The sequence below is a fragment of the Capricornis sumatraensis genome, chromosome 3 (assembly GCF_032405125.1).
Source record: "Capricornis sumatraensis isolate serow.1 chromosome 3, serow.2, whole genome shotgun sequence".
Lineage (NCBI taxonomy): Eukaryota > Metazoa > Chordata > Mammalia > Artiodactyla > Bovidae > Capricornis > Capricornis sumatraensis.
The window spans coordinates 120971402-120999074 of NC_091071.1; the positions used below are offsets into that span (position 1 = coordinate 120971402).

Below are 27673 nucleotides of genomic sequence, written 5' to 3' on the forward strand. Positions count from 1 at the left end.
AGCAGATTAAACTGAGAAGTGTCCTTATTGAGTTCATCAGAATATAGTCTCACTGAAATTTTTTCTACACAGTGGGGAACAAGATTCCTAGTTCTGCCTCATGTTAATGGTGTTCTACAGAAAATGACTTCTTTGTTCAAATAAGTTTGAGAAATGCTCGAGTGAGTGAAGTTAAATGGGTTTCATTACTGCAGGACTTCTCAGCATATGTGTGTGTGCATGTGTGGGAAAGTGTGTGTGTGTGTATGCATACATTTATAAACTGTGCAAGAAGGGACATGCTGAGAAGCAGTTCACAATTTTACAAATATACTTGACTGTGAGATCCTGCTTTCCACAGACTAGCCACATAGCACACGTTTGGAATGTTGTCCTGGGCTACAATAAAATCATAGTTAAACACCAGGAGGCAGTCAGTGGTATAGACAAAGTGTCTTCAAAAGCTAGCATTACAGAGAACTAGAGAGTCATCACAAACAATAGCTTTCTTTTTCCCTTTTTCTCAACAAAACAAACATTCACTTATGAAGGTAATTCTTGTGTGTGGAGGAGAAGGGATAAATTAGGAGCTTGAGAATGACAAAAAATATGTTATTATGTATAAAATAGATAAACAATGAGGATGTATTGTAAAGCACATGGAACTATGGAACTGTGATGAATGTTTTGTTGTAACCTGTAAGGGAGAATAAAATACATATTTAAAAGATGAGCACAATAAAGGACAGAAACAGTACAGACCTAACAGAAGCAGAAGATAATAGGAAGAGGTGGCAAAAATACACAGAAGAACTATAGAAAAAAGATCTTAATGGCCTGGATAACCACAATCATATGGTTATCCTGGATCACTCACTTAGAGCCAGACGTCCTGGAGTGTGGGCCTTAGGAAGCATCAGTATGAAAAAAGCTAGTGGAGGAAATGGAATTCCAGCTAAGCTATTTCAAATCCTAAAAGACGATGCTGTTAAGGTGCTGCACTAAATATGCCAGAAAATATGGAAAACTCAGCAGTGGCCACAGGATGGAAAAGGTCAGCTTTCATTTCAGTGCCAACAAAAGATACTGCCAAAGAATGTTCAAATTACCACACAATTGCACTCATTTCACATGCTAGCAAGGTCATGTTCAAAATCCTTCAAGCTAGGCTTCAAAAGCACATGAACTGAGAACTTCCAGATATAAAATCTGGTTTGAGAAAAGGCAGAAGAATGAAAGATCAAATTGCCAACATCCAATGGATCATAAAAAAAGAAAGAGAATTCCAGAAAAACATCTACTTCTCCTTCATTGACTAGGCCAAAGCCTTTGACCATGTGGATTATAACAAACTGGAAGATTCTTAAAGATATGTGAATACCAGACCACCTTTCCTGCCTCCTGAGAAATCTATATGCAGGTCAAGAAGCAACAGTTAGAACCAGATATGAAACAATGGACTGGTTCCAGATTGGGAAAGGAGTATGTCAAGGCTGTATATTGTCACTCTGCTTATTTAACTTATATGCAGAGTACATCATGTGAAATGCTGAACTGGATGAAGCACAGGCTGGAAAAGATTGCCGGGAAAAATATAAATAATCTCAGATATGCAGATGACACCACCCTTATGGCAGAAAGTGAAGAGGAACTAAAGCCCTCTCGATGAAGGTGAAAGAGGAGAGTGAAAAACCTGGCTTAAAAGTCAGCATTCAAAAACCTAAGATCATGGGCATCCAGTCCCATCACTTCATGGCAAATAGATGTGGAAACAATGGAGCAGGGACAGACCTTGTTGTTTTGGGCTCCAAAATCACACAGATGGTGACTGCAACCATGAAATTAAAAGATGGTTGCTCCTTGGAAGGAACGCTATGACCCACCTACAGAGCATATTAAAGAGCAGAGACAACTTTGCTGACAAAGGTCCAATTAGTCAAAGCTATGGTTTTTCCAGTAGTCATATATGGATGTGAGAGTTGAACCATAAAGAAGGCTGAGCGCTGAAGAATTGATGCTTTTGAACTGTGGTGTTGGAAAAGACTCTTGAGAGTCCCTTGGACTGCAAGGAGACCACACTAGTCAATCATAAATGAAATCAACCTTGGATATTTATTGGAATATGCTGAAGCTGTAGCTCCAATACTTTGGGCACATAATGCGAAGAGCTGACTCATTAGAAAAGACCCTGATCCTGGGAAAGATAGAAGACAAGAAGAGAAGGGGGTGACAGAAGCTGAGATGATTGGATGGCATCACTGACTCAATGGGCATGAGTTTGAGCAAGCTCCAGGAGATGGTGAAGGGCAGGGAAGCCTGCATGCTGCAGTCCATGGGGTCCCAAAGAATTGAACATGACTGAGCAACTGAACAAGAACAACAACTATTTAGATTGCTGCACATCTAAAACTAAGACAACATTGTAAATCAAGTATACTTCAATTAAAAAAAAATTTTTTAAAAGGTACTCAGATTAAAGCTATTTCATATGTATAAAGTTTTCAGAGAAAATTTATGAAGAAAAGGGAATAAACACAATGTAGAATTTGTTTCCTAAAACCCTGGAGATGGAGAATAGGCTGTAGTTTTGGTACCCTCCATGATGTTACCAAGGTTAATACTTCGGACAGTATTCCAGGTGATTCCGAGGCAGCATTCAGGTTCTGCAGAGAAAGATTATAGTGGATGCGTGGTGGTCTCTGCCATAGCAGGAGGAGGGAGTGAAAGTAAAGTGACTTCCAACTTTTTTCTTAGCCATGCAAGAAAAATTGAAACACAATAATGAGAGGTGGCCTCAGTCATCTTAGACTGAATGCCAATATGTCATTTAGTCCAACTGGATAAAAATTCAATTGATGAATACTTAAGTGTTATACTGTGGCATGGATTTTTAACTTTGGATTTTGAATATTCCTAACTACCATTCTCATTAGTATAAGACAGAAGACATTTTACACACTTTTAAGTCTAACAGTAAAAAAATCTAAACAAGTTGAAAAGGAAAAGAATATCATTTTGGAAAGAAGGATATAGCATTTTTTGTTGTTGTTGTTGGTTTCGAAATCATCATGTACAAATGTCGTAGAATATTAGCTCAAATTGAATTCAGAGCCTGTTCCTAGAACAGACACAAAATCAGCGGCCAATGAAGAGTGGCTGTAGTCGAAATCAAGAGCTTCAACTTTGGACATCAGTGAGTTGGCCAGCAGTGGTTTTATTATGAGGAAGTGCGTGGCCACAAAGTGTGGTTCAGGTCTCTGCTGCTTTACTTCTCAAGCCCTGGAGGCAAATCCGAACCCAAAGCAGAGTGGTGGCTGCTCATTTCTCTCAAAGAAGCCAGGTTTGTTGCTAAATGGCCAAGACACGGTTGAAACTTATATGAGCAAAGATGAAGTGTGACATTTCTTAGCAGCTCCTGAGGTTAACAAGAGAATGGAAATGCCAGCTTTGCACAGACAGGATGAGTAGCAAACTGAGTTAAGCAATATTCAGACCAAAGCTCTCTCTCCATGAACTGGGGAAAAAGTATCTGCTGCAAAAAGAGAAAAGAAAAAAACAGTCTGGATCTGTGTCACAAACTACCTGCAAGTGTACATGGAAATAATAATGCATTCATACTTATTCACATCCTACAAGAACTTATTTCCTTCTCTGAATGATTTAAGATTGTTTTAGTCTTGATTTGATTAAAGAGGAAATTAAAACTCAGAGTCATAAATAATTTCAAGCATTAAGCCAGCGCGAAAGTTACTCAACGGAGATTTTAACTTAGGTCTCTCTAATCTGAAGTACGGGTTATTTGAGGGCACCCTCTCACCTCTGTGGAGGAATCCACACTAGAACTTAACTTGGACACAGGAGGATAATCCCAGAAAAATCCTCAGTCCATTACAGTGAAGTCTCTGTGCTCAGGAATGAGAGAGCACATGGACTTCCTAAGTCTCTGGTTCTCAAACATCAACTCAAGTTTCATTGGATTGAATGATTTTGTTTGTTTGTTTCTTTGTTTACAAAGTCATTCTTATTTTACTTGGCATTTCTTCAGCCACTGAGGAGGTTAAGTTTCATAAGTATATTGATGCTTTTCTTTTTTATAAAGTGATTATTCTCATCTTTTGCTTATTTTTCTGTAGAGTAATTTGAATGCCTTGTTTCATGTAGGTATTCGGTATGTATCCAGGATTCCTGGGACTCAAAACCCTTTTCCATAATGATAGGCATTATGAATTGTGAAGTGAAGTTTCTCAGTCATGTCCGACTCTTTGTGACCCCATTGACTGTAGCCTACAAGGCTCCTCTGTCCATGGAATTTTCCAGGCAAGCGTATTGGAGTGGGTTGCCATTTCCTTCTCCAGGGGATCTTCCCGACCCAGGGATCAAACCCAGGTCTCCTGCATTGCAGGCAGATGCTTTACCATCTGAGCCACCAGGGAAGCCCTATTATGAATTAGATGACTTTTAGAGCAGAAAAAGGAGGCCCTTATAAACATGTCTGCATGGCTCAGCATCCTGGATAATGCAGGCCATACTTGTGTCATGTCTGGTAACACTATTCTTGGGATCTGGAGGCCATGGCAATGACCACAGCCTTGAGGGCTCTCTTGGACAGTACTGGTCTCCACTGGAAAATATAGCCTTGGAGGAGACTGGATGACAAAATCTGAGTGGTGATTGATGAACCCAATTAAATCCTGTGTCCTTCTTGCATGTATTATATGAGTGCTTTTTTCCTTTCTTTTTTCTGACAGTGAAATCCTTTTACTCCACCAAGTAAAATTGTAAGGCTACTTATAACATATGAAAACAATATTTGAGGATCAAGTTAAATATTTCTAAACTTGGTCTATGAAAACATAGGAACACTTAGACCCAAGAGTCATAGATGTTAGTCCGATGTTATCCTTGGCACTCTTTTTATGTGGCTTTTCTGTTTTGGTTGTTAAATATTTAGAAAACCTTGATTCACACAAGAAAGTAGTTGCCAATTGATACAAGTGTTGAACACCTTGCTTGTAACAGCAGGTATTTTTCTTTAAGACTTATCCAGAAGTGTTAAGAGTAGGTGTACCCTTTTATTTCAAATTTGAGAAATATGTTTATTTGAGAAATATGTATATTCCTTGCAAATACATAAGTCAGGTAAATGTCTAGTCAGTGTCATTACTTTCTATAGTATTGTCACCAAATGGAAGTTTGTGTGCCTTACACACACAGGGAAAAGCAAACCAAAATACTGGAATCTGGAGCATAGAAATGTTTATTGCAAGGCCATAGGAGGAGTTGGGCAGCCGGTGCACCCCAAAGCCCAAACTCACTGAGTGGTTTCAGTGAAGCACTTTTAAAGGCAAGGTTCAGTTCAGTTCAGTTCAGTCGCTCAGTCGTGTCTGACTCTTTGCGACCCCATGAATCACAGCACGCCAGACCTCCCTGTCCATCACCAACTCCCGGAGTTCACTCAGACTCACATCCATCGAGTCAGTGATGCCATCTAGTCATCTCATCCTCTGTCGTCCCCTTCTCCTCCTGCCCCCAATCCCTCCCAGCATCGGGTATGATTAGTTGTTGCAAAATTCTTGGTGTTGGAATCCTTTGCTCTTGCAGCTGTCCACATAGATCAGATTACAATGTTCCTGTAAACTTCCATCAAGATTGTGTTATTCTCTATTCTGTAACTTTTTTATCTCTGTATGAATGGACTCTTAAAGATCAGAGCCTTGACAACAAGCGGTCATGTGTTATTTCAGGCTATAGGCAACATTCTTTTACAAAAGGTGCAGAGCCAGCCTGACTATGCACAGGCAACAGGAACAGATCTAATATGGCATTAGATTTTTCATCCCTACTACGATATGGAGTTATTTTGATGTCACATTCATCTATTCACTTGTTCTTGCTCCATTATTACTCAGGGAAAAAGCATGTGGCAAGTAAATGTTCCTGAGCGTAGTTGGGTTAAAGTGGATTTAAATGAGTTTTAAGTGTAGCAGTGTACTCCCTCCCCCCCTCAGCCACTGGGGTGGCTGAATAGTGTGCATGGGTCTGTGCAGACTAGAAGAGATTTGGCTGGTGCAGTGCCACATCCTTCTCCGTCGATAATAGTAGGATAATATTTTTTAAAAATTTACTTATTTACTTATATTTTTGATTGTGCTAGGTCTTTGTTGCATCATAGGCTTTTCTCTTGTTGCAGAGATCAGGGGCTACTCTCTAGCTGCCATGCATGGGATTCTCATTGCAGTGGATTCTCTTGTTGTGGAACAGGGGCTTCAGTAGTTGTGGTGACAGGCTTAGTTGTTCCACAGCATGTGAAATCTTTCCACACCAGCGATTGAACCCATGTCTCCTGCATTGCCAGGTGGATTCTTTACCATTCAGCCACCAGGGAAGCCCAGTAACACTAGCATAGACTTAGTGTCGTGATCACACAGGGGAAGAAGATGATTCACAGTTAAATCTCCAGGAGTAACCTGGTACCAAAACTAGCATATTGCTTGTGCAGTGTGTTAAAATCTGATACATGACATATTGGAAAGCTGTAATATTTTAGTATAAAATTTTAAAAAAGGTTAAATTTACAAAATAAAAGGATGTGTGGTGGCGACCACCATTTGCCACACCCTGAATCATCTTTGCAGGATGGTTACCTAAAACAAGGGGCTGTTGTTATTCACCCAGTCACGTCCAACTCTTTGCCACCCTGTGGACTGCATCATGCCAGGCCTCTCCTTGTCCCTCACAATCTCCCTGAGGAATTTTAGTTCAGTTCAGTCACTCAGTTGTGTCCAACTCCCCACGACCCCATGAACTGCAGCAAGCCAGGCCTCCCTGTCCATCACCAACTCCTGGAGTCCACCCAAACACATGTCCATCGAGTCAGTGATGCCATCCAGCCATCTCATCCTCTGTCGTCCTCTTCTCCTCCTGCCTCCAGTCCCTCCCAGCATCAGAGTCTTTTCCAGTGAGTCAACTCTTCGCATGAGGTGGCCAAAGTACTGAGTTTCTGCTTTAGCATCATTCCTTCCAAGGAAATCCCAAGGTTGATCTCCTTCAGAATGGACTGGTTGGATCTCCTTGCAGTCCAAGGGACTCTCAAGACTCTTCTCCAACACCACAGTTCAAAAGCATCAATTCTTCGGCGCTCAGCCTTCTTCACAGTCCAACTCTCACATCCATACATGACAACAGGAAAAACCATAGCCTTGACTAGACGGACCTTAGTAGGCAAAGTAATGTCTCTGCTTTTGAATATACTATCTAGGTTGGTCATAACTTTTCTTCCAAGGAGTAAGCGTCTTTTAATTTCATGGCTGCAGTCACCATCTGCAGTGATTTTGGAGCCCCCCAAAATAAAGTCTGACACTGTTTCCACTGTTTCCTCATCTATTTCCCATGAAGTGATGGGACCGGATGCCATGATCTTCGTTTTCTGAATGTTGAGCTTTAAGTCAACTTTTTCACTCTCCTCTTTCACTTTCATCAAGAGGCTTTTTAGTTCCTCTTCACTTTCTGCCATAAGGGTGGTGGCATCTGTATATCTGAGGTTATTGATATTTCTCCTGGCAATCTTGATTCCAGCTTGTGTTTCTTCCAGTCCAGCGTTTCTCATGATGTTCTCTGAATAGAAGTTAAATAAGCAGGGTGACAATATACAGCCTTGACGTACTCCTTTTCCTATTTGGAAGCAGTCTGTTGTTCCATGTCCAGTTCTAACTGTTGCTTCCTGACCTGCATACAGATTTCTCCAGAGGCAGGTTTAGAGCCTTGTTATTCCCAGCAGTGTGAAGATCAGCAGCCTTGCCATCTCTAGGGAGCTCATTATAAATGCAGAAGCTTAGGTTCTACCCCAGACCTACTATATCAGAGTTTATATTTTAAATAAATTTTAAGAACCCCTTAAACAAATGATAACATTGTTTCCATTCATATTGGGATTTGAATGATGTCCTAAAATTTAAGAATAAAACAATTTTAGTAAAATGGAGAGCTCTACTGTTTGCATTTTATATATAGACAGAACATAATAATTGAGGTACCCTCTAAATGATGTTAAACAAAATCATTCTCCTGCAAGGCACACAAAACCTTTTACCTAAGTGGTAATGAGGTAGAAAAACCAAAGCAGATTTCTCAATCCCATGAAAGGCAGAGCCCATCTGTAAATAGTGTGCTGTTTCCATTTCAAGGACATACTTCTATGCTATGGAGACAAATGGATTGATTAGAGAAATTTGATTTCATGTTCTTTAGTCAAAATGACACACATCAGGCAAATAAGAAGTTTTCTTCCCTGTGAATTAAAAAAAATATATATTACTTTGTTACTTGGAGAAAGGGAGTATGTATCTTTGCTTCTAAGGTAACCAGGTAGCAATTATTTGCTGTTAGATTCCTGGCCTCTGTATGCTTCTCATAATAACAAGGATTGGAATGGCTCACTGGTAAATTCTTTCTGGTTTGGAATGTGCTGTCTTTGAAGAATGGGTTTTGAGGACAGCTGAGCTGAGCACCAAAGAATTGATGCTTTTGAACTGTGGTGTTGAAGACTCTTGAGAGTCCCTTAAACTGCAAGGAGAGCCAACTAGTCCATCCTAAAGGGGATCAGTCCTGGGTGTTCATTGGAGGGACTGATGCTGAAGCTGAAACTCCAATATTTTGGCCACCTCATGTGAAGAGTTGACTCATTGGAAAAGACCCTGATGCTGGGAAGGATTGGGGGCAGGAAGATAAGGGGACAACAGAGGATGAGATGGGGATGGCATCACCAACTCGATGGACATGAGTTTGCGTGAACTCCAGGAGTTGGTGATGGACAGGGAGGCCTGGCGTGCTGTGACTCATGGGGTTGCAAAGAGTCAGACACGACTGAGCGACTGAACTCAACTGAACTGAACTGAGCCTCTCTTGGTCAAAAGCTTGAGGTTTACAGGAGAGTAAAGGGAGGTCCTTCCCATTTTTCTATTCATTGGTAATCAAAGTCTAGTGCAAGGAGGAGAAGTGTAGTGTGCCTGGCTGTCTTGATCAGCAGTACTCCTGGGATCACTGATGTGCATTGCAAACTTACTTGACCATCATTGCTTTGTCCATTATCTAGGGATCTTTTTCAGAAACCATTGGCAATTAACTCCCTGCTGTGAACTAGACCATGGAAAATTTAGAAAACTGACTTCTGACACTTTCCTTTCTATTCTCTTAATTCCTTAATGTCTGCATCTGCTGTAATTACAACAAAATTCAATTATAATGAAAATCCAACTGTGGGGGTAAAATGGGATTATGGTAATTGTTAAAATGGAGAGGCACAGAAATAGGTTTCAAAAGCTTTCAGAAAAGCTATCTGACCAAAACAAGATCAATGCAGTTGGTTGCTAATTAAAGCAAACAGACAAAGGAAAGAAGGCAACCTAGCTGATTTTTAATGTATGAGCTTCATTAAAAGGCTTACATTAGTCAGCTTGCATTTTGAGGACTATTGAAATTTTTTTTTTTTTCCTTTGTCTCTAAGGAAAGCGTATAGAAATTGAAACTGACCTTCAACTGATAAAGGATGGATGAGAATTCTTAAAAAGGACAGTAACTCCATGGAGCATAAATACATTCAGACTCATTTATAGATAACCGTTTATCTGACCATTTGGGAGTTTCAGAGGCCTGTCGATGGATGTTCTACTCATTTCAGTCTATTATGGGAAATGGAGAAGAGAGAAATTTAATAGTGAGAAAAATATTTCTATAGGTGTTTATAAAAATATACTGAGTATATTTTACATCAACTTATCTTTTAACAGGAATTTTCTTTAGATTCATTCAAGTTGGGAAATTCTTTAAGGGAGCACGCCTATTTCTAAACATTACATATATCTAAATAACTGCTGTAGAAAGGCAAACATTCAGCATATACAGCTAACCATTGGGCTTATTTTCTTATACAAAGACCATTTTCTTTAAATTTTTACAAGTGATTTAAAATATTCATAGATTGATAGAGGATCATAATGAATGGTGATCATTAGGAGTGTATTACCAGATAGGTTTTGTTCCAAAGGAGCAAAGGATTCACCCACTGAATTTTATTTCCAGAATTGAATAAAGGAAGTGGAGAATGATCTATTAAGACATGGTTGTGAATGCCTGCTCTGCACAAGTTGGTTAGCTGGAACCTACTTGAACTTCTGTAGCTTTATGTATATAAGAAAACTTTCACCTAGATATTTTCTCTGGTCCAGCAGAGTAGCACCCCTGGACTAAGACTGTGAGTTGGGAAAGCTTAACTGCTTCTTCCTAGTGACCATTTTCCAAGTAGAATGAGTTTCTCTTTTCTCTTATCTAATAGCAAAATAGAATATGAATAGCAGCCCAGTCATATGTTTCTCTAGTTTCATTGTATAAAGCTTGATCACTCCCAGAAATATATAAACAGTGAGATGGTACCTTAATTCCCACAATTAATCACTATTAAAAAATTTTTAATTTTGTCTATTTCCTTCCAGAGTTTTTTTTTTTTTTTCCTCTATACAACAACAACAAGTATAATCATAGCAGACACTATACAAGTTACCCTGCAATGTCTTGTCTTGTACTTCATACTATATTATGCATGACAAACTTTCTAATATACTTACATATAGGGATGCATATTTAAATCCTTCATAGCATGCCTAGTGTGGATGTACTGTTGTTTATGTAAACATTCCCAAAACAATGGAGTTGTTGCTGTTTTTATTCAGTTGCTTAGTCATGTTTGACTCTTTGTGACACCATGGACTACAGCATGCCAGGTTTCCCTGTCCTTCACTATTTCCCAGAGCTTGCTCAAACTCATATCCATTGAATTGGTGATGCCATACAACCATTTCATCCTCTGTTGTCCCCTTCTTCTGCTGCCTTCAATCTTTCCCAGCATGAGGTTTTTTCCCAATGAGTCGGCTCTTCACATCAGATGGCCAAAGTATTGGAGTTTCAGCTTCAGCATCAGTCCTTCCAATGAACACTCAGGGTTCATTTCCTTTAGGATTCAATGATTTGATCTCCTTGCTGTCCAGGGGACTCTCAAGAGTCTTCTCCAACATCCCAGTTTGAATCGATTCTTCTGTGCTTAGCCTTCTTTACAGTCCAACTCTCTCATCTGTACATGACTACTGGAAAAACCATAGCTTTGACTATATGCACCTTCATCAGCAAAGTGATGTCTCTACTTTTTAATATGCTGTCTAGGTTTGTCATACCTTTTCTTCAAATGAGCAAGGGTCTTTTTATTTCATGGCTGCAGTCACCATCCACAGTGATTTTTGGATCCCAAGAAAATAAAATCTGTCACTGTTTCCAATTTTCCCCCATGTATTTGCCATGATGTGATGGGACTGGATGACATGATCTTAATTTTTGAATGTTGAGTTTTAAGCCAGCTTTTTTACTCTCCTCTTTCACCTTCATCAAGAGACTCTTTAGTTCCTTTTTGCTAATTGTTAAAAATAAATTTACATATATCTTTGTGCATGTAAAAAATCATTTCTGGGACATTATTCCAAGAACTAGAGTTTGTAGGTTGAAGCAATATATAATTTAAGGTCTGGAAATGCCACTATATTAATAGCAATTGTCCTTGCACATTACATGAACAGCAAGGAACATAACAGGGAAAGACTGACCAAGGCTATGTAGGGGTAACATATAAAATGAGAAGAAATATCCTGAAAATATAACCAAAATACAAAATGAATGGCCCTCTAATATTTTTAAAAATGCAAGTAAAAGAAAGTAATGCTCTTCCTATACCACTGGTACATTAAGAAAAAATAAAATGCAAGGTTGGCTGGTTTTATAGATGCAGATTCATTTAAATGTACTTTGGGGGAGTTTAAGGCATTTGGGAGGAAAGTTTGTCTTGCAGATTGAACCTAAAATGTGTTATTTTCACCAAAAAATACTAAAGTGACAAAAAAAGACACAGAAGCAGGGGGATTAGAGACAGAATTCATGCTTCAGGCTCGGCAAATGGAAGCCACCCTCGGCGATGCTCTGAGCATTGTGCAGAGCCTGATGGAAGAGCAGGGTGAAGAGGGAATCTAAGATCTGAATGGAAGTCAATACAGCTGCTGATGAAAGCATTGTGATGCTCACAAACGATGAGTTTTGTATACAGGTCAGATGGTTCACAAGATTTAGTTTTGGTTTCAAAGATTGATATTCAATTTTTCAAAATTACAGATTCAAAATTCTGTTCTTTAATTTTTTTAATTCAGCTTATAAAATTGTATTCTATGTATGGTTTAGCAAGTATTAGTAATCAGGTCTAAAGGAGTTTGAATACTGCTTAATGCCATTCATGGATTAGTCATTTAAATACTTTCAAATATTATAAACTGCATTTATGTTTTATTTACTTTCCAAGTTATGACATTAAAAAAGAATACCAAATATGTATCAAAGTTAAATATCCAGAAACATGAACATTTAACTTTGATGAATTAAGTTATCTGAAATGTTTTAATAAGGAAAAATTTTAACGTCTAAATCAGTTACACATTTTTTTAATCTTTTAAACTCTAAATTCAGTTCAGTTCAGTTGCTCAGTCATATCCGACTCTTTGCGACTCCATGAATTGCAGCACACCAGGCCTCCGAGCTGTCCATCACCAACTCCCCGAGTTTACTCAGACTCACGTCCATAGAGTCAGTTATGCCATCCAGCCATCTCATCCTCTGTCATCCCCTTCTCCTCCTGCCCCCAATCCCTTCCAGCATCAGAGTATTTTCCAATGAGTCAACTCTTCGCATGAAGTGGCCAAAGTACTGGAGTTTCAGCTTTAACATCATTCCTTACAAAGAAATCCCAAGGCTTATCTCCTTCAAATGGATTTGCAGTGCAAGGGACTCTCAAGAGTCTTCTCCAACACCACAGTTCAAAAGCATCAATTCTTCGGCACTCAGCCTTCTTCACAGTCCAACTCTCACATCCGTACATGGCTACTGGAAAAACTATAGCCTTGACTAGACTGACCTTAGTCGGCAAAGTAATGTCTCTGCTTTTGAACATGCTATCTAGGTTGGTCATAACTTCCCTTCCAAGGAGTAAGCGTCTTTTAATTTCACGTCTGGAGTCACCATCTGCAGTGATTTTGGAACCCCCAAAAATAAAGTCTGACACTGTTTCCATTTCCACTGTTTCCCCATCTATTTCCCATGAAGTGATGGGACCGGATGCCATGATCTTCATTTTCTGAATGTTGAGCTTTAAGCCAACTTTTTCACTCTCCTCTTTCACTTTCATCAAGAGGCTTTTGAGTTCCTCTTTACTTTCAGCCATAAGGGTGGTGGCATTTGCATATCTGAGGTTATTGATATTTCTCCCTGCAATCTTGATTCCAGCTGGTGTTTCTTCCAGTCCAGCGTTTCTCATGATGTACTCTGTATAGAAGTTAAATAAGCAGGGTGACAATATACAGCCTTGACGTACTCCTTTTCCTTTTTGGAACCAGTCTGTTGTTCCATGTCCAGTTCTAACTGTTGCTTCCTGATCTGCATACAGGTTTCTCAAGAGGCAGGTCAGGTGGTCTGGTATTCCCATCTCTTTCAGAATTTTCCACAGTTTATTGTGATCCACACAGTCAAAGGCTTTGGCATAGTCAATAAAGCAGAAATAGATGTTTTTCTGGAACTCTCTTGCTTTTTCCATGATCCAGCGGATGTTGGCAATTTGATCTCTGGTTTCTCTGCCTTTTCTAAAAGCAGCTTGAACATCAGGAAGTTCACTGTTCATGTATTGCTGAAGCCTGGCTTGGAGAATTTTGAGCATTACTCTACTAGCGTGGTATGTGTGTTTTTCTAAGCAAAAAAAAAAAAAAAAAAGAAAGAAGAAAGGCTGAATTCTCTTAAAAATTACAAATACCAAATAGTTATTAACAAAATCTTTTCAAAGTTTTAATATAATCTTGTTACAAGAGGAAAAAAAAAAACACATCATTTCAAATACCCAACTCTTGGCAGGCCCTATTTTATGAAAAAGGAAGAGTTAAATATTCCTTGTTAGACATGTTATGAAACTCCTTGACTTGATGCAAGACTGTTCAAGGTCTTAGTTAAGGTTCATCTTAAGGGTGACAATAGACTGACATTGCTCTTAATCTTATTAAAATCCACTATAAATATGCTTAAGATTCTTTTCAAAGTCAAAAGTGTCAGTTTCTTCCCAGAAAGATGAATCATGTAGAAGTTTCTGACCAAGATCAGTGTTGGGATCATTTTTTAATTTTCTCTCAGTATCATATTCCTTCTTCACCCCAGAATATAAATACTGAGGTTTTGATTATCTTTTTGTTGAAACTGAGATCACAAACATCGGGGTTTAGAAATTTTATGTATACAGTAGGCGCTTATGCTAAGCGATGAAGATGCATGCATGATCCTTGTTGTTGATGCTTCTGGGATACCCTGGCCCCTACGTTCAATCAAGGCCTCCATAGGATTGCTAGTGGGCTGACTCTGAAACCCATACTCTTATATGTAAAGACAAAAGATGAATCTTGAATTTTTTATTTTATTTAAGACTTTGATGACTCTGAATTTTTTCTATATTGTAAGATTAGTGCATTCATACTCAGTTGTGTCTGACTCTCTGCGACCCCATGCACTGTAGCCTGCCAGGCTCCTCTGTCCATGGAATTTTCCAGGCAAGAATACTGGAGTGTGTTGCCGTTTCCTACTCCAGGGAATCATCCCAGCTCAGGGACTGAACCCAGGTCTTTTTTATCTCCTGCTTTGGCCGGCAGGTTCTTTACCAACTGTGGTTATTTAGTTCTTAAATTTATGTTAAATAAAAAGGGTACAATTTTGAAGTTTTGAATAGGCTAAAAGGCTTTGTCTGGCTTGAATTAATAACTTATAAGCTCCTTCTTCCTAAAGCAGACAAAGTCTGGAAGCAATTGCATTAACTCACATAGACATAGAAAATGTAGAAAAAGTTTTCATTATCTGAAAAATAAAAATAAAAACAGGAGCAGACCAGGGACAGAGGATATCTTCTTACCTATTATTTCAAAGATTTCACAGATTAGTAATAAAGAGTGAAATAGAATCAAAACCTCATTTCCCAACCCTTTACCACTATATGAGATTTATAGATTAAATTATATATCATTGTGCTAATTATATAATGAACATATACTTGATTTTCCCATGGTCATCTATACCTCTTCTCCCACCAAAAATAGTGTATAACTGTGGCAGATTCATGTTGATGTATGGCAAAACCAATACAATATTGTAAAGTAATTAGCCTCCAATTAAAATAAATTTATATTAAAAAATAAAGTTGATATGTTGTATTTTCATTTTTATTCAGTTCAAGAAATTGTCTTTTCTTGTTGGCAACATGGCATGCAGGATCTTAGTTCTCTGATGAGATCGAACCCATATCTCCTGCAGGAGTGGTGCAGATCCTGAACTGCTTGACCACCAGGAAAGTTCCCAAAATATCTTTTAAGTACTTTAAACTGACAGTTCCAAGTTTGCTAACTAGTTTCTAGGATCAATGGGAAATTATGTGAAGCCCCTTTCCCTTCCCTCTCAGAATTAATGTGCTAAGATCATGCTTCGAGTTCACTTTAAGGAGATGGATCACATGGCATTTGATGGTGGGAAGATTGCACAGGGCTTGAGAATACAGGCTTACATGACCAGTGGTATGGTTCCATCACTTCACATGTAGACAAGTTATTTGGACTTGTCTCACTTTCTTTGTCTATAAAACAGAGAAAAACATACCTTACAGCTGCATCTCAGATATGATTATAAGCTTGAATTGAAGTTTCCTTTCAAGCTTATTGGCAAGGGGAAAGACTTCAGGAAAGCCAAATCCACATTGCCCCTTGGTGAAAATATTTTGTAGACTAACCAAAAATGTTTGGTTGAACCTTCTTAGGTTAGTCACAAAGTGGTTAAAGATCATTGCACTTCAAAAAATATATGGTTAAAGATAACAAAAGCTAGACAGGGAAATTGAATTTCCAAAGTAGACTTTTTAATCTCAATGAAGTGTATCAAAGATTATACTCAGATTTATCAAGAATGCCAGATATGTCCTCAAAGGAATACTGTGTATGTTAGTCACTCAGTTTTGTCCAACTCTTTACGACTTAATGGACTGTAACTTGCCAGACTCCTCTGTCCATGGAATTCTCCAGGCAAGACTACCAGAGTGGGTAGCCATTCCTTTCTCCAGGGGATCTTCCTGGACCTGGGATCAAACCCTCATCTCTTAGATCTCCTGCTTTGGTAGGCGGGTTCTTTACCACTACCACCACCTGGGAAGCCCCTAAAGGAACATTAAGTTGCATCATTTCACATCATTTAAAAAGCATATGCTTCCGACCAATTTGCAGAAAATTATCTGAGTAACTGCTTCAGATATAGAACTGTCAGGACTCCAAAATACAAGTAATAAAAAGGAATTGCAAAATTTACTTGCATCCTTGAAGGCCACCAAAAAGGATCCCATTCATGGTGTCCATCTTACCTCTTCCCTTGTGTACATTGTTTCTCTCTTCTGCCTCTAAATTGTTTCTTGCCTATGGCTGCACAGAAGGCTCCCTTTGCTTGTCTCAATATTTCCTCACCATTTGAAAAAAAGAAAAGGTGCAGCTCTTTGTCTCCCCTCTACTCCAGACAGCTCTTATTGTGCTGCTCAGTGTCAGGAAGTTAACAGTAAACGTCAGAGGGTCTATGATTAACTGGACAGGTTGAGATAAATAAAGAAAGCTTTAGCTGGCTGTTGCACCCCTAGACTATATGTTGATTCATTCAGTCAACAGCCACTTATTGGGTGTTATTCTGTTTACTACATCAAGTACTCAGTGAACAAAATAGACAATAACTGATGCTTTCATGGAAGTTACATTCCTTTGTGGGAAGGCAGGTAACAAAGCACTGATAGTGTCTGACTCTTTGTGACCCCATGGACTGTAGCCTGCCAGGCTCCTCTCTCAATGGGATTCTCCAGGGGGAGAATACTGGAGTGGGTTGCCATTTCCTTCTCCAGGGATCTTTCTGACCCAGGGATCAAACCTGGGTCTCCTGCATTGCAGGTAGATTCTTTACTGTCTGAGCCATAGGGAAGTACACATCATCAGTGAAGTACTCATCACCAGTGAAGTACACAAGTAACAAATCATAAGAGTAATGAATAAGCAGAGTTCATATTGAATTAGAAGTTAAGAAGTGCTAAGAATGAAAAAGGAGAATGACTGCGAAAAGGAATTAGTGTTGCAGAGAGGAGGAGAGTTGCAACTTTATTTTATTTTACTTTTATAAACTTAAAGTATAGTTGATTTACAATGTTGTGTTAGCTTCAGGTGTATAGCAAAGTGATTCAGTTATACATATATCTATATTCAGTTATGACCAACCTAGATAGCATATTCAAAAGCAGAGACATTATTTTGCCAACTAAGGTCCGTCTAGTCAAGGCTATGGTTTTCTAGTAGTCATGTATGGATGTGAGAGTTGGACTGTGAAGAAGGCTGAGCACCGAAGAATTGATGCTTTTGAACTGTGGTGTTGGAGAAGACTCTTGAGAGTCCCTTGGACTACAAGGAGATCCAACCAGTCCATTCTGAAGGAGATCAACCCTGGGATTTCTTTGGAAGGAATGATGCTAAAGCTGAAACTCCAGTACTTTGGCCACCTCATGTGAAGAGTTGACATTGGAAAATACTCTGATGCTGGAAGGGATTGGGGGCAGGAGGAGAAGGGGACGACAGAGGAAGAGATGGCTGGATGGCATCAATGACTTGATGGACGTGATTCTGAGTGAACTCCAGGAATTGGTGATGGACAGGGAGGCCTGGCGTGCTGCAATTCATGGGGTCACAAACAGTCAGACATGACTGAGTGACTGAACTGACTGACTGACTGATATTCATTTTTTAAGACTCTTTTCCTTTATAGGCTATTACAAAATACTGAGTGGTATTCCTCATGTTATGCATAGGTCCTGGTTGTGTAATTATGCTATACATAGTAGTGTGCATATGTTAATACCAAATTCTTAATTTATTCCCCCCTTTGCACTTTAGTCACCATAAGTTTGTGTTCTATATCTGTGGGTTAATTTATACTTTGCAAACAAGTTCCTTTGTATCCTCTTTAATATTCTACATATAAGCAATATTATATGATATTTGTCTTTCTCTATCTGGCTTACTTCACTTAGTATTATAATCTCCAGGTTCATCTATGTCGTTGCAAGTGATATTATTTCATTCTTTTTTTACTGCTGAGTAATACTCCATTGTATGTACATACATAACATCTTCTGTATCCATTCATTAATCAATGGACATTTAAGTTGCTTCCACCTCTTGTCTATTGTAAATAGTGCTGCAAAGAATCTTTTTTTAGTGAATAGCAGTGGATGTATCTTTTTGAATTAAAATTTTCTTCAGATAAATGCCCAGCAGTGGGACTGCAGGATCATGCAAATTTAAGTAGCGTGACTGTTGTGGACTTCTTTGAGAAGGTGCCTTTTAAACAGAGACAAGAAGGAGGTGAATCGTGGTCAATCTGGACAGGTGAGGGAGAGCATTTTGGGCAAAGAGAACCTCAGTGCAAAGACGCTGACAAAGCAGGATGCTTTGTGTGCTTTAGGGACAACAAAGATGACAGCGTGGTTGGGGTAGATGTAGAAAAGGGAAAAGATTAGGAATGAATTTGGAGAAGTGATGGAAGTACAGATCAGCAGGAAATGGTCATTTAAGAATGTTGCTTTTATCTTGATAAAAACAAAAAGCCCATGAAGGGTTTCAATACTATCTTCCTTAGATGTTAAACTGGTCTCTCTTGCTCTTGTATTGGGAATGTGCTGAGTGGATCAGAGATGGAGCTGGTAGACCAGTTGGCTAATAAACACAGATGTTTAGGCAAGAGATGCTGTTGACTCAGACCAGAGTGGTAGCAGAAGGTGATGAGAAGTAGTCAGATGCAGGATAGAGTCTTAAAGCAGAATCAGAGATATGTGCTTGTCCCTGAGATGTGGGCTATGAAGGAAGTGGGAGGCGGGTGGGGCTTGCAAGTCTGAACAATGGTAAGTGTGGAGTTGCCCTCCTCAGGTAGTAAAGAATGTGGGTAGTGAAGTTGAGGTCAGAAAGCAAGGTAAGAGATCAGAAATTCAGGTTTGGACATGCAGTTTGAAACATCTGATGGACACTCAAGTGGAACTATGAAGCAGACAGCTGGATTTACAGGTCTGGAATTCACAAGAGAAGACAAAACTCAAAATAAAAAATTGGAAGTTACTAAAGACTAAACTCAAAATATAAATTTGGCATGGAAAATCAAGAGATTTGCTATGATTATTCTCAGTAATCTGATTTTTATTTAAGGGAAACCAATAGTTTATATTGATTCTGTGAAACTTTCTAAACTGCAAGCACACTGACTGCTTTTTCTGAAACTATGTTGAATCCCATTGCTTTCCTAATGCTTTCCCTGAGATGTGATCTGCTCCAGCTAGAAAGCTGTACCTGGCTTCAGGGTAAGCTAAGTTGGGGAGAGAATCACTGTGATCTTTCTCAAGGAAAATGGCAGAGAACCCTTTGTTCTTCACAATGCCAATGGAGAGGAAGTGTGTTTTGCAGAAAATATGCTTGCCAGGATGCTTGAAACAGGACTCTCGTCTTCAAGTAGATCAATCTCTCAATATTCTGTAAAATATGCTCTTCTTTGAAGCAGTTTATCTATTTCCCCCGCTGTGCATCATTAAGGAGACCTTTTTTTCCCCTTCATTTCTCACTGTGAACAAGAAAGCACACTGCCCAACAGTGAAGCCAGAACCATATACCACTGAAGGCTGGATGGGACCATTAATGAGGTCCATGGGCCATTATGGATGAACACTTCCTCCAACTTTATCTCTTATCTGCCTTGTTTCCAGCCCCAACTAGCAACGATCCTTCTCTTTTGGAAGAAGTTTTGATTTGGGTGGAAAATATACATTCTTATATAAAACTCATATATAACTTTTGTCCCTGTTAAATTGTGTTTTCCTTCTTATATTTCTAACTCTTTTGTGCCTTTCCATCAACTCTTTCATTCAACCCCCTTCATATTGTGTACAACTTTCTCCTATAAAGAGGCACACAGCTTCTGATGTATCTGTCTTGCCCTCCAAGTCTTTGCTGGCACACATCTTGATGCTTCTTTGGACTTCTAAAGAGTATGACATCAACAGTTGTGTTTATGCTGAAAGCTGTGTTACACATAGAACACTACAGGAAGGAAACATCCATCTGATTCAGCTATATATGAAATATCATTAAGATTTTAGAATGTAGCTATTCAGAATGATTATCTCTTAGCAATTTGAATTCAGCACCTAACATCTAAGATTGTAACTGTCCTCACATTTAATGAGTTCTTTTCACATCTGTAGTTCCACATTGACCTCTTTCTGGGTTCATGTCTTAAGTGCTCAGTGTATGCCAAGTAGAGAGAAAAAGAAACAAAACACCAGTTAAAATGAACTGATTAAAGAACAAGGAAATTATACTCCTAAAACTGCCCTTTTTAAATAAGCAAATTGGGGTTATACATCTTTTATTTTGCATGTCTACTTTACAAATGAGTTTTTCTAATTACAGTGTGTGTTGAACCAAAATGAACCAAGCTCAAAGGCAGCCCTGTAACTATTCATTCATTTTCTTGCTTGTTCTAGGAGTATTAGATTTTTTCCTTTCTCTCTCAGAAACGCATCAATTTTGAGTGATCATAAGCAAATGCATTTCTAGCCTACATATTTGTCGGTAAATTGAGTTTATTAATGCTGCAATACGAAGTCTCTGGGGCTTCTCATGTAGTACAGGAGTAAAGAACCTCCGCCAGCAGTAGGAGATGTTCGTTTGATCCCTGGGTGGGGAAGATCCCTGGGAGAAGGAAATGGCAACCAACTCCAGTATTCTTGCCTGGAAAATTCCATGGACAGAGGAGTCTGATGAGCTATAGTCCGTGGGGTTGCAAAGAGTGAGGCACGACTGAGCATACACATCTGCACACACTCACACACACACAAGAAACACAAAGTCTGTGTGAGGCTTTTTGCATAAGTTCAAAGTAACCAGGTTGTTCTTAGTTTTCCATAAGATCTCTCTACGTACGCAGGATAGCCTGGCAATCTTGAGTTTTGAAAATATTTAAAGTGTAAAATTATAAGGAAAAATGTGTTTCTATTTCTGTTGGTATTTATAGGATGTGGTTTTATAAAAGGTTAAGGTTATTAGTTGGAAATGTGAAAGTCCCAACTTAAGGAAGCCTGACTAAAATCGGGGTTTTCCTAGAAAGATCTTGGGTTGTCTCACAGAATCAAAGCTAGATTAAAGCAGCCAGGCCCTCAGAAAGGTCAGGGATTCGGCCTAATCTTTGAAACAGCAGGGATATACTAATGACCATTGTCCGGATGCTCTCCTCTCTTTTCTTCTGCATTCTGAAATGCAGCATTTTTTCTCTCTCTTTCTTTCACTGCAGATAAGCTTTCTTCTCATGGCTGAAAACATGGCCAGTGAGAACTTCTGAGTTTTTTTCCTTTTAGCTTCAATCATCAAAAAAGGGGCTGATCTAAACTTTCTTGGTGCCAAAACCAGAAGAACTATAGGATAAATATCTACTGACCTCGCTTTGCTCAGCTTTCAATCTTTAAAGCAATTAACTTTTTGTTGGCAGAGGGAGAGGAACAGTAATACCATTATTTGTCATTCACAGAAGCTGACTCTATGTGTGAGTGTGTGTGTGTATGTGTGTGTGATTGGGGGAGTGGAGTAGGATGGGCTGGGTTGGAGCAGCTGTAGAGATGTCATGTAAGAATTTGAGCGTTTTAGAAGGGACAGATCTAGAGAAAATCACCCTGCAGAGCAGCATTGTTCAGAAATGAGGAGGCTCTGGGATGCAAAAGAAACTTTGTGGAGGCAGGGAGGCCTTCTCAGGCTCTCCATCAGGGCACAACCAGACGCAGAGGCTCTTGCTTGGATTTTGTTCATAAAAGCATTGATGCTTCAAGTTTAAATTCCCCACAGCACAAGGTTAGTGGAGTTGGGGACAGAAACATGTGCCAGTCTTGAGTAACAAGACTGTCTTTTCTTTTCCAGCTACCTGGGTATATGGGACCCAGAGGGAGGGGTGAATTTGGAGTAGGCAAGGGCCCGTTTTTTGGTTTATTTGTTGATTGGTTGGATCATGTTCTAGAGCAAAATTATTGCATCCCATTCCCTCCCATTTTTTCCCTGTTTCCAAGCCATGGCTGGATACTATGGAGTTATCAATAAGCTTTTCCCAAACATAAGCCCTATTGGCACAATTGTGTGTTTCCTGTAGTGAGCAGAAAATTTCTAATAATACGTCTGAACATAGGCAGTGATATTAGTTTTGGGGCTTTGAAATAATCATTGCTGGAAATTTTTGTACTTATTTAGGACATTTAGGGTAAGTCATCTTAATTTTTCTTGCCCCACATTCTTAGACGCTCCATAATGAGTCCTTTTGTTGTATTATACCATTTCTGTAATTTCATCATTTGTGTCCTGTCCCTGGTGAAATTCGTGAGACTTTACTCTTCCCATAAAGATTGTTTTCAAACATTTCAGTATTTATCATGGCTTTTACTTTTAATTTTGTTTATTACACATGTTGAAAACGTGTTGGTCATTTTTTAATAGCAACAGTGGCTGCAGTGTAGAGAATTTAAAATATGTATGTAAGAGTTGAAGAGAATTACCTACAGACAACATGTACAAATGGCTGAGCTGAGTCTTTGTCCAGAAGGAATGAATGTTGCCTTCATTCCCGTTAACCAAATGGCACTTAACATTTATCCTTCTAGTTATTTTTTCAATATAAAGTCTTTGTTTTATTTCACTGTGGCTGTGCTTCATATCTTGAATTTTTACTTAATTTAGTCCCAGTCTGTTATAATTCTTCAGCTAATTTCATTTGTAGTGACTTTTTGATAGCCTGTTAATATTAATTATGACAACTTTCCTAAGAAATCTTATGTAGGAAAAGTACAGGGATTCATCATAACATCATTGTGAGTAATGACAATTAGAACATATAGTTTTTATAGTTTTAAATACATCCTTAAGAAAGAGCCATCTGAGTGTGATTGCTGGGTCAAATTACATGAATGTTTCAGAAAGTTTTTAAAGTGTATAGTGAAAATATTTTTCAAAATGATCATACTATTTTCAATACAGGTAGTTAAGGCCTCATTTTAAGGGTGTTATTGGCTCTTTTAATAATTATAGAGTTTCCTTGTATGTTAACTGAACATGTAGCATCTATTAAAATTTTATGAGTATTTTAAAATAGATTTATACCTGTCACCCAAAAGAGAAGCAGGAGGATTATGACCTCAATTATCTGCCCATTTTCCCTTACCTTTAAAAATGTAAAACCTTTCCAAAATGCAAAATTGCAATCTTTGTCCATTTTATTCTATGGCAAATGACAAACCTTACAATTCTGACTATTTCAAATTAACTTTAAGTCAATGAAAATGTGCCCCGATGTTGAAATGCTTCATTTAATTGCCTAAATCAGCTCTGAGCCTTCCTTCAGCTAGCAGAACCGGGCACTGTAAAGGACCCCACCTCTGTGGTGAAATTGTTGTCTTATGTTCACATAGTCAAGTCTCACTTAGGTATAGTAGTATAGCCGACTGACTCTCACCATTAACTCATTTAGTTGGTTGTAAGACATCCCCCACCCCCTTACTTCCATTGATTTGGTTTATTTAATTTGATTTTGCTCCATCTCTCACTAGGTGCTTGCCAAACTATTGCGAGCACGGAGGAAGCTGCTCCCAGTCCTGGACGACCTTCTACTGTAACTGCACTGACACAGGTTACGTAGGTGCCACCTGCCATAACTGTGAGTAAACTTATGATTCCCCACAGATTCTGCTGCAAAACTCCCAGATTCCTCATTCTAGGGCAAAAATCCAGGAATGCCAAGGATAGTGTCAGAATATTAAAATATTCAACATAGGGTGGGCACTTTTTATTCATTCATTCATTGTGTGTTTCTTGAGAGGCTACTCCATGCCAAGCACTGGGGAGAGCATGGAGGATGCACTGGTACCAAGCCATGCCATTCTGGAGCTCAGGGCTTACCATGAAGACAGACAGAAAGTGAAAGTGGGATAATTGTTGAGCCAGAGACAAGTCAAGGTGCTGTAGGCATATAAAGTGAACTATGAAGTCAACCGCATTGTCTGAATGGGCTAAATTAGGCTGTGCGATAAGGAACCTGCATCTCACTGGCCTAAGTAATAAGCAACTGAGTCATGCCTATGTTACCTCTATAGCACAGGTCTACAGGGGACCAACTCTTCCAAAGGCATTCTCCTTCTGGGAGGTTGAAAGAGACTTCCTCATCTGGAATACTGCCGTGGCAGGAAGAAGGAAGCCCAAGAAAACATGTGCTTTTAAAAGCTTTTACCTGGGACTTCCCTGGAAGTTTAGTGATTAAGACTCCATGGTTTCACTGAATGGGGTGCTGGTTTGATCTCTGGGATTATGATCTTACATCCACATGGTTTGGCCAAAGATTAAAAAGAAAAAAAAAGCTTCTACCTGGGAGTGCCAAACATTACTTCTACTCATATTCCATTGGCCAAGCAAAGTCATGAGGGTACCTAATGTCAAGAGGGAAAAAGGTCTCATCTTACCATGGGATCTGAGGCAATAGAACTCACAGATTGCTGATAAGTACTGACACTGTCTGCATGGCCATGATAGGGAGGCTTCAGATGGGAGGTTTGAGCTGATCCTGTAGTAGAGATGTGGTAGACAAGGAAAAGAAAAAAGGAAACTTAATCTGCAATTATTTGGAGATAGCTGGAGAATACTGACAGTAAGTAGTAAGAAAGGAAGCAGAAACTGGGGAGACTGGAGCCCACAAAGAATAAGGATTGAGGAGGAAAAAGTAAAGGAAGTACATGAGTCCTGATTCCCATAATTTTATATTCTCATCAGGGTTATGATAAAAAAACACATGTTGAAATAGAGAAGGTTTGACATTTGGAGGATTGTTTGTAAGCTGTATAACATGAACTGAAATTTAATTGACAAAGATATGATTGGAAGGGGAATTCCCTGGTGGCTCAGTGGCAAAGAATCTGCCTGCCAATGAAGAAGATGCAGGAATTGCAGATTTGATCCCTGGGTCAGAAAGACCCCCTGGAAGAGGAAATGGCAACCCTCTTCTGTATTCTTGTGGGGAAAATTCCATGGACAGTTGGACATGATGGAGTATGCATGCATGACTGGAAAGTGCTGGCTACAGTTGTAGGAGACTTCACAGAAAATATGGACTTAGAAACTGACTTAGAAGGTAGAAGCATAGAAGAAGGGCCTTCTAGTAAGAAGGGCATTCTAATGTAAGAGCCAAGCCAAGGCTGAATCTATCTCAGGACTACAGGGGGACTGTCCCTCAGGGCCTGATCTCACTACGGTTTCTTAAGTCTCTGCTTTTCCTGGGATGGCACACAGAATGCAGAAAAAGAAAGGTAATTGCCAGCTGGATTTGGTCCAGGATGAACTGGTCCAGGATGAACAGCATTGGTGCTCTCATTTAAGACCCCTGAGTCATTCTATAGCCTCTTTTATACCTTGGAATTGAATATTCACCAATGATGGTCATAGAGGAGTCTAAGCAAATCAGAGAAGAAGTAGCCCAATGGCCATCGTGGGATGATGTTTTTGTTATGCCCGTGGAAGAGAAAAACACTGCCTGGATTTATAATGATGTAACTTTCTTAAAACTTTCTATTTAGATATTTGGAATAGTGAACACTGGACTGACAGAGGTTAGATTTAAATTTGACCAAGCTTTTGCACTTAAATGAGAAGATAATTTTGACACCCTAGAGCTCAGTTTTCTCATAGATCCTATAAAGGAAAGCTAACTAAATTGCTTCTCAGCATTTTGGTTAAGATCAAGTGTAGTACAGAGGCTTCCCTGGTGACTCAGTAGTTAAGAATCTGCCTGCCAACGCAGGAGATGCAAGAGACATGGATTTGATCCCTGGGTCAGCAAGATCCCCTGGAGTAGGAAATGGCACCCCACTCCAGTATTCTTGCCTGAAAAATTCCATGGACAGAGAAGTCTGGTGAGCTACAGTCCATGGGGTCACAAAGAGACGCGACGGAGTGTGAACCAAGATGCTGGAGACCATTTTAAGGCTAAATTTGCAAGATTTTATTTAAGATTCTCAATAAATATCAAATCTATAAATGTTGAGTCTGGTTCCAGAAATGTATCCCTAAAGAAAAGACTGTAATTGTACAGATATGTACACAGATAGGACACATACAAGACTGTCCAGTTTGTACTGAAGTGCTGCTGTAAGAAACTCAGAGGCAACCGAATGGCCGTCAAGTTAATAGTGAGATGAGATAAGCTTGAAGATTTAAGTCAAAACTATCCAAGTATCTGCCAAGTCACAGGATAAGATTCCTAAGATTTTTAAAGGTTATTCTGTTCACTTTCAGTAATATTTTGTTAAGTCCATCTCTACAGATATTCTCCTCCTTTAAATTTATCCATCTATCAGGCTAAAAATAGATTTCCAACTTTATAAAAGTAGTGTGAACTTGAAAGTCGATAGAAGTGAGGTTCTGATTTTCAAAGGAACACTGTCAAAGTTGATGAGCAGGAAACTGAACATATCAAGCCTTAAAAATACCATTCCTTATTTTATTTTATTTTTTTAATTTTATTTTTACTTTATTTTACTTTACAATACTGTATTGGTTTTGCCATACATTGACATGAATCTGCCACGGGTGTATACAACCTCCCAATCCTGAATCCCCCTCCCACCTCCCACACCATTTCATCTCTCTGGATCATCCCCATGTACCATCCCCAAGCATCCTGTATCCTGTATCGAACATAGACTGGCGATTTGTTTCTTCATGATAGTATACATGTTTCAATGCCATTCTCCCAAATCATCCCACCCTCTCCCTCACCCTGAGTCCAAAAGTCCATTCTATGCATCTGTGTCTCTTTTGCTGTCTCGCATACAGGGTCATCATTACCATCTTTCTAAATTCCGTATATATGTGTCAGTATACTGTATTGGTGTTTTTCTTTCTGGCTTACTTCACTCTGTATAATCGGCTCGAGTTTCATCCATCTCATTAGAACTGATTCAAATGTATTTTTAATGGCTGAGTAATACTCAATTGTGTATATGTACCACAGCTTTCTTATCCATTCATCTGCTGATGAGCATCTAGGTTGTTTCCTTAAAAAATTGCAAGTAGAACTGCCTTATGACCCAGCAATCCCACTGCTGGGCATACACACTGAGGAAACCAGAATTGAAAGAGACACATGTAACCCAATGTTCATCGCAGCACTGTTTATAATAGCCAGGACATGGAAACAACATTCCTTATTTTAAATACCTTCCAATCTTCCTTTCTGTAACATTGCTCAATGTCTATACCATTGGTGGCAATGCTATTAAACCCATTCTTCCCCTCTGGGCACCCAGCCAGGGCAGATCAGATGTGCCTGGGTGGCTGTGAGGTTTGGCACACATACCTTGGATGTCCGTGCAATTTAAGAATTTTCCTCCTCTGACTAATCCCTCTTCCTCCTCCAACTGGGTGAGAAGCACTGTTTTGAATCAGATTTGAGTTGA

General features: G+C 39.2%; 1 protein-coding gene across 2 annotated transcripts in view; it reads left to right on the forward strand.

The window, feature by feature from the left end:
- Nucleotides 1–27673, forward strand: part of CNTNAP5 (contactin associated protein family member 5) — a 1075483-nt gene that overhangs the window by 627559 nt on the left and 420251 nt on the right. For both annotated transcript variants that reach the window (XM_068967132.1, XM_068967133.1), the window contains exon 11: nt 23780–23886. In XM_068967132.1, coding sequence (XP_068823233.1) covers nt 23780–23886 — 107 coding nt within the window. The remainder of the gene's footprint in view (nt 1–23779; nt 23887–27673) is intronic.